Genomic DNA, 8,739 nt, shown 5'->3' with positions numbered 1-8,739 from the left:
CATCTTTTGCACAATCCATCACTGATTCCCTAAATACATCCCATTCCTCCCCCACTCCCCTTACTTCCATTGTTCTCACCTTTTTCCATTCTGTACTCAGTCTCTCCTGGTACTTCCTCACACAGGTCTCCTTCCCAAGCTCACTTACTCTCACCACCCTCTTCACCCCAACATTCACTCTTCTTTTCTGAAAACCCATACAAATCTTCACCTTAGCCTCCACAAGATAATGATCAGACATCCCTCCAGTTGCACCTCTCAGCACATTAACATCCAAAAGTCTCTCTTTCGCACGCCTGTCAATTAACACGTAATCCAATAACGCTCTCTGGCCATCTCTCCTACTTACATAAGTATACTTATGTATATCTCGCTTTTTAAACCAGGTATTCCCAATCATCAGTCCTTTTTCAGCACATAAATCTACAAGCTCTTCACCATTTCCATTTACAACACTGAACACCCCATGTATACCAATTATTCCCTCAACTGCCACATTACTCACCTTTGCATTCAAATCACCCATCACTATAACCCGGTCTCGTGCATCAAAACCACTAACACACTCATTCAGCTGCTCCCAAAACACTTGCCTCTCATGATCTTTCTTCTCATGCCCAGGTGCATATGCACCAATAATCACCCACTTCTCTCCATCAACTTTCAGTTTTACCCATATTAATCGAGAATTTACTTTCTTACATTCTATCACATACTCCCACAACTCCTGTTTCAGGAGTATTGCTACTCCTTCCCTTGCTCTTGTCCTCTCACTAACCCCTGACTTTACTCCCAAGACATTCCCAAACCACTCTTCCCCTTTACCCTTGAGCTTCTTTTCACTCAGAGCCAAAATATCCAGGTTCCTTTCCTCAAACATACTACCTGTCTCTCCTTTTTTCACATCTTGGTTACATCCACACACATTTAGGCACCCCACTCTGAGTTGATAGAGATGCTCTGTGGAAGGTATTAAGAATATATGGTGTGGGAGGAAAGTTGTTAGAAGCAGTGAAAATTTTTTATCGAGGATGTAAGGCATGTGTACGTGTAGGAAGAGAGGAAAGTGATTGGTTCTCAGTGAATGTAGGTTTGCGGCAGGGGTGTGTGATGTCTCCATGGTTGTTTAATTTGTTTATGGATGGGGTTGTTAGGGAGGTAAATGCAAGAGTTTTGGAAAGAGGGGCAAGTATGAAGTCTGTTGGGGATGAGAGAGCTTGGGAAGTGAGTCAGTTGTTGTTCGCTGATGATACAGCGCTGGTGGCTGATTCATGTGAGAAACTGCAGAAGCTGGTGACTGAGTTTGGTAAAGTGTGTGGAAGAAGAAAGTTAAGAGTAAATGTGAATAAGAGCAAGGTTATTAGGTACAGTAGGGTTGAGGGTCAAGTCAATTGGGAGGTGAGTTTGAATGGAGAAAAACTGGAGGAAGTGAAGTGTTTTAGATATCTGGGAGTGGATCTGGCAGCGGATGGAACCATGGAAGCGGAAGTGGATCATAGGGTGGGGGAGGGGGCGAAAATTCTGGGGGCCTTGAAGAATGTGTGGAAGTCGAGAACATTATCTCGGAAAGCAAAAATGGGTATGTTTGAAGGAATAGTGGTTCCAACAATGTTGTATGGTTGCGAGGCGTGGGCTATGGATAGAGTTGTGTGCAGGAGGATGGATGTGCTGGAAATGAGATGTTTGAGGACAATGTGTGGTGTGAGGTGGTTTGATCGAGTGAGTAACGTAAGGGCAAGAGAGATGTGTGGAAATAAAAAGCGTGGTTGAGAGAGCAGAAGAGGGTGTTTTGAAGTGGTTTGGGCACATGGAGAGAATGAGTGAGGAAAGATTGACCAAGAGGATATATGTGTCGGAGGTGGAGGGAACGAGGAGAAGAGGGAGACCAAATTGGAGGTGGAAAGATGGAGTGAAAAAGATTTTGTGTGATCGGGGCCTGAACATGCAGGAGGGTGAAAGGAGGGCAAGGAATAGAGTGAATTGGAGCGATGTGGTATACCGGGGTTGACGTGCTGTCAGTGGATTGAATCAAGGCATGTGAAGCGTCTGGGGTAAACAATGGAAAGCTGTGTAGGTATGTATATTTGCGTGTGTGGACGTATGTATATACATGTGTATGGGGGGGGGGGGGGGTTGGGCCATTTCTTTCGTCTGTTTCCTTGCGCTACCTCGCAAACGCGGGAGACAGCGACAAAGTATAATAAAATAAAATATAATATATATATATATATATATATATATATATATATATATATATATATATATATATATATATATATTCCTGTTCGCTGCTTCCCGTGTTAGCAAGGTAGCACCAGGAACGGACGAAGAAAGGCCTGATTCACTCAGCTTTCGTTCTCTGTCATGTTTGATTCACCGAAACCATCGCTCCCATATCACAAACGCACCCTGAAGACCTTCCAATGGTTTCCTCCCAGCTGCTTCATATACCTCAGTTCAGCCCAATGACAGTATGTCACTTCCTGTATATCATATCATTTCACTTTATCTCTGGTACGTCTTTCACCCTCCTACACGTCCAGGCCCCAAACACAAAATCTTACCTACTCCATTCACCCCTCTATTTTGGTCTCCCCCTTCTTGTTCCCTCCGTTTCTGACACATCCTCTTTCTCAGCTTTTCCTAACTCATTCTCTCCATGTGTCTAAACTATTTCAGCAACTCCTCTTCAGATTTCTCAACAACACTCTTCTTATTTCCACACTTCTCTCTTACACTCCCAATACTTACTCGATCAGCCCTTCTCACAACACATTCTTCTCAACCAATTCATTACCGTACATTCTTATCTATGACCTATGCCTTGCATACTTACAGCATCGCTGGGAGTGCTATATCTTCAAACCTGCCCATTTTCGCTCTACCCAGATGGTGATCTCTCCATACACCCCTTAATGCTCCCAGAACCTTCGCCACCTCACCCACCCAATGACTCACCTCCGCCTCCATGGATCCACTCGCTACTATGGCCACTCCCAGGCATCTAAAACACATACTTCCTCCAAGTTTTCTCTATTCAAACTCAAACCTCAACAAACTTGCCTCTTTGCACGGTTAAACCTTATAGCCTTGTTCTTCTTCATATTTACTCTCAGATTCCTTTTACACATTCTCCAAACTGACACCAACTTCCGTATCATCAGTAATCAATTGACTCACTTCCCTAGCTCCCTCACCCGAGACCCTTTCATTTACCTACCTCACCACCCCATCCATAAACAAATTAAACAGCCATGGTGACATTATGCATCCTTAACGCAGACCCATCCTCTCTACGTGCTCGCATTCAAGCCTTACTCTCTTCATAAAAGCTTAATGCTTCTGGCAGTTTTGATCCCACACCATATATTCGTATTACCTTCCACAAAGTATCTCTATCAACTTATCATATGCTTTCCCCAGATGCATAGATACCACATGCAAATCCTTTGTCTTTCTGTAACTCATAATTTTCAAAGCAAACACCTAATCCACAAAATTTCTACCACTCCTGAAACCACTTTGTTCCTATCCAGTTTGATGCTATGTTCATGCTTCCACTATTTCAATCAACATTCTTCCACTTAACAAACTTATACTGTACCTTCGTAATCCGAACACTCTCCTATAACCCGCTTGCCTTTACAGTGCCACTATACATACATTCTGCCAAACTTCAAGCACCTGACCATGATCTATGCATATATTGAAAATCCTAACTAACCCGTCAACTACACAGTTACCGATTTCTAAAGAAATTCAACTGCAATACCATCTACTCCAGTTGTCTTGCCACAATTCATCTTATACAAAATTCATTATCTCCTCTCTTCACTAAACCTCTTGCACTGACTTCGCATACCCTCCCGAATCAAGCACCCTACATCTGCCACCTTATCATCAAAAACATTCAATAGTACTTCTAATTACACCCTCCATCTCTTCAACTTATTCATGCATGTTACCACTTCCCTATATGCCCCCTTCACTGATGTTCCCATTTGTTCTCTTTTTTTTTCATGCTTTTATCTTCCTTCAAAAAATATTCTCCCTGAAGCTTTGTGATGCTCACTCACTCCACCTCATATTTCCCCTCTTCTTCAACTCGTGCACCTTTCTTTACCTCCTCCGGCCTTCTCTTGCACATCTCCAAATCACACTTTCGTTCTTTGTAAGTAACGTTGATATCCCCTCTTTTCTCTTCACTGCCTTCCGCATACTATACATTTTTCGTGCACATGCCAGCACTGCTTACCTTAATATGTCCCATTCCTGACCCATTCCCCTAGTTTTGTTAACTCACTCTTTGCTGTTCTACACTCAATCTATCCTGGTATTTCTTCACATTTCTTTTTTGCAAACTCACTTCCATAACCCTGTTCTCGTCAGTGTATTTTCCCGTTTTCTGATTTCCCATACAAATCTTCACCCTTGCCTCCACCCAAAGACAATCTTATATAGACATTTGGCTTCACCAGGCAGTGATCAAGAGTGACCCAGGGCCTCTCAGAGGGAGGAGCATAGGGTACGTCGTACCCATAACAAGGGGTCCAAAAGGGGTCCCGGGAATTTCCTGGGATCTCAGTTAATGCAGAAAATGCACAGATCGCTCCATTCCACCCCTCTCTCATCTTTCATACCCTTTTTGGACTTATAGCTCAAGTCATAAAACCGCAATGTATATGAATAGGATGACTAATGGAGAAGGGAAAGACGCCTGAAAGAAACTTTGTAACCCCTGATAAAATTCCTCTCAGGGGCATTGAAATTTAATCTTAAAAGACTCGCACGCTTACGAATTATACGTAATCCAGTAATGCCCACAAACCATCTTTCCTATAGCATTAGTTATCACAGGAAATGTGTGTTTCATTTAAATTTTTCTTTAAACATTTGTTTTGATTACACTAATCTGCAATCATATACATAGATAAAAAAATGTAAACCGTCCACGTCAGTGAAGTGTACCTGTCTTTGCCTTGCGCAAACATTAACGTACTTTGGAAATAAAACATTTGCATCTCATTAGCTAATTGAAATATTTGTTAAATTTTTTTTTGTAACGGTGGTATAAGTGAAAACGATTGGAAATGATTAACCTTTAACCATTTTAGATGAAACGAGATACAATAATTTTCGTTACTGTACGATATTCGGCTCAGGCGGTCAAGCCATACCCACAACAGTTGAGTCGATACCGAGACTCAAGATTCAAGACTCAAGTTGAGAACTTGGGGCGACAAGAAACCGTGGCGGATGATAACAAGCAGTTTTTGGGCTTGCAATTTTGAACACCATCATGCTCGAGGAGGACGATCCCAAAGAGTATCGCTGGGAGAGTGGATATGAGAAAACATGGTATAGTAACTCAAATGATAAGCATGACTGGAAAAACTGCTTCAGGATTTTCTGTAACATTCAGTGGTCAGGGTTTACAGATGTGTATCAGATTTGAGCACTTGTAGAAGTAGCCAAACAGCAAGAGCAATAATATAATAGTAGTGGTGGAGATATTTGGATTTTTAAACATCAATGCTTATTCTCAAGTTTCTGAAGTGGCCGCCTGCCTCAGTATTCTAAAACGACCAAATCCAGTAGTATAACGGCAGGTCCAATGAAATACACCTGCATTGTTGCTTAAGACCCAGTCAGCTGATGAGATTTGTTGATATAAGGAGGGCTAGGTTATCCTGGGTTAATCTATACTTGCTTGTGTAGCTCTTACCAATACACAGCAGGAAGTATGGCATCATATGAGCCACATAATTCGTGAGAGTGCATGCAGTCTTTGTATTACCTTTTATACTTGAAGACGGTATATGGATGTAGTTTAATGCAGATAACTTGAATGACTCTGGCTGTTGAATGGCCTAAATCCCAAACCAATGAACCAACCATGGTGTCGCATCATCAGGTTGAAGCTCAAGAAACAAAACCATAAAAATACACACAAAAATAATAATGTAAACAAATAACATTACTTAACTATATTTCCTACAGTATTACAGTTGTGTTTCACCAACTATCTTGCAATCCTCTTAAAGCTTGTCAAAATCACCTATGGCGCTCTCAGATATGTTGAAAGCATTGTTGTAGCCTCCATCACCAAAGCATTTGAGAAGTTGGCGTAAGCCATTCCATCCTCCCTTCCTTTGGTTTCCTTGCTTCTCTCCATTCCTTAATATGCATAGTTACTTCTGTCTATTCCACTTTAGCAGTTGTTCATGGAGCGACTTCCCATGTTGATGGTATACTGCTTGTTGCTAAAGGTTGCTAAATGGGAGTTCCATAAGGTTCCATACTTAGGCCTCTTCTGTTTCTGGTATATGTTAACATTTTACATTTTACCGTGACAGTGAAATGCAAACATCTGCTGTGTTTAGAGAGCTTTGCATTTCAAATGTTAGAAAAGGACATATCAGTGACAAAGAATACCATGGGTTCAGAGATGGAATTAGTGAATGTTAACCAGAGAATAAGTAGTCACTGTATTTTGTTAAAACAGCCTGTTTTCTGGAAAACATTTGAATCATATTGATTCTATCAAGGTATTGTATAATAGACTAGAAATTCTGTAAAAGTTACGTGCAACTAAGACTGTTTTATCATGTAATAGTAGTCTTTTTAATAAATTGAAGGGTAGGAAGCAGGTTATGCAAAATAATGTCATAAGATTGTGGCATTCTATCCACAGTCAAACAATATCTCCTTGTCATGTATAACACTTGACAAAACTTAAATTGCACAACTCATTTTTTGTACTCTAGATTTTCCTGCAATGTGTGGTATGTGCTAGCCCTGTCTTTTGGCAAAATGCTAAAAGCAGTAGACAGAAATAGCAGGTGGTAACATTATACAAGATCTTTAAGAAATAGCAGGTGGGAACATTAGACTGGAGTTTTAGGTAGAAGTAGTTGGTAGGAACATTAACCAGAAGTATTAGATTGGAACATGATGCAGAAACTTTAGGTTGACACATTAGGTAGGAGTAGATGGTTGGTAGGAAGCCTCTGAAAACACTATGCTAGAGCTGCCCTCTGCTAGTGGCCTGTTAAGGGTGAGGCACTAAAGACTAAGGAGTGACACAAGTTCACATTTTATGGAGACTCTGTTGCTGTGGCCACCCCCTTGAAGGAATGAGTGTCAGTTTTAGATAGATAAGTAGTTGGTTGGCAGCCAACAAGCAAGTAGGTATATTACCAGTACTAACCTCTGGAGTATCAGGTGGGTTAGTAACAACTGTATAGTGAGTCAGCACTTCAGTGGTTGTCAAGTTGCACTCCTCTGACCCTGGTAGCTGTCTTTTTTTTCTTCCTCACACACACATGGACTGTAAGCATTCTGTCCACAAACATACAATCTCCTTGTCATGCATAATAATTGATAATGCTTAACTTGCACAGTTCATTCTTTATAACTAAGTTTTCCTGCAGTGAGCACTATGTGCAAGCTGTGCCTTTTGACAAAATGGTAGGAGCAATAGGTAGTAGTAGTAGGTATGAACATTTAGGTAGGAGCATTTGGGAGAAACATTGAGTGGAATTTGTTGGCAGGAAATAGGAAGGAGCATTAGGTAGAAGTAGGTAGAAGGAACTTTAGGTAGGAGCCTCTGCAAGCACTGCTAGAGTTGTCCTCTGCCAGTGGCTTATTGAGGGTGAGGCAGTAAAGGCTAAGAAGAGGCACTGGGCTCACTAGTTATGGAGATTATTGCCGTGGCCACCCCTTTGAGGGAGTTCCAGTGGGGAACAGGCACTAGAGATATAGATAGATAAAAGATGTATGCTAAATACTCCTCCCATAATTCATAGTGGCTTTAGCATGGTTCTTGTCCTTCCAGTACAGAATGGAACCCTTGAAATATGGACAAATGCATGACACCAGAAATGACATTGGCCCAAAATTTGAGATGTAACATTGAAATGGTTCATAATCAGCACAGTGATAGAGCAAGGATAAGTTACCAATGGGGTGTCACAGGTAACACCCTCCCCTGCTCTCTCAACCATACTCTTTTTATTACCACACATCTCTCTTACCCTTTCATTACTTACTCGATTAAACCACCTCACAGAGCATATCCTCAAACATTTCATTTCCAATACATCCACCCTCCTCCGCACAACCCTATCTATAGCCCTTACCTTGCAACCATAAAATATTTTTGGAACTTCTGTTCCTTCAAACGTACCCATTTTTGCTCACAATTTACTTGCTGATTAACTTGACCATGGAGCACGGCAGACTACTGCATTACATGATTACTGTGTGACAATTAGCAACTCAACAGTGGCTGTTTTGGTAAATGTTTCTTTCCCTACTTGAAATTTGGAACTCTGCCCTCTCATGCTTTTCCTAATTACTATGCCCTGGCACTTTTTAAAAGTGTTTTTTTTACTTCCTTCAGAATTTGTAAATATTTATCCTCTTTACTGCTATTTTTCCTTTCATTTGTATCTTTATTATATTCCAGTTAAGGCCTGGCTTTGATGTGGGAGGAAAATGCATTATTGAATGCCCTTAACAAGGAAAATATAGATACTAAAACTGAGTTTTAGATAAACTTTTCCAGACAATATGTTATACATACATCTATATATATCTCTGAGGCTCGTTCCCTCTGGGAACTCCCATCAAGGGGAGGTCATGGCAAAAGTCTCCACTTATCCCTGTCCTTACATGCCTCCCTTGCATTCACCATTCCTCACTTTCTTCTGGTATTTCTCTCCCTCCAGTATTCCT

The 8,739-nt window shown here is 41.1% G+C and overlaps 1 protein-coding gene across 1 annotated transcript in view; it reads left to right on the top strand.

Annotated features, from left to right (window-relative positions):
• Window positions 1-5,171: 5,171 nt before the first annotated feature.
• Ssl1 (general transcription factor IIH subunit 2 Ssl1) overlaps window positions 5,172-8,739 on the top strand; it is an 81,238-nt gene continuing 77,670 nt past the window's right edge. The window contains exon 1 of the mRNA XM_071673416.1: window positions 5,172-5,358. Within this exon, the coding sequence (XP_071529517.1) occupies window positions 5,300-5,358 (59 nt within the window). The 5' untranslated portion in view covers window positions 5,172-5,299. The remainder of the gene's footprint in view (window positions 5,359-8,739) is intronic.

Source organism: Panulirus ornatus, chromosome 19 (assembly GCF_036320965.1).
Source record: "Panulirus ornatus isolate Po-2019 chromosome 19, ASM3632096v1, whole genome shotgun sequence".
Classification (NCBI taxonomy): domain Eukaryota; kingdom Metazoa; phylum Arthropoda; class Malacostraca; order Decapoda; family Palinuridae; genus Panulirus; species Panulirus ornatus.
The sequence above is the reverse complement of the archived record's forward strand: the minus strand, read 5'-3'. Positions and strand labels throughout refer to the sequence as shown.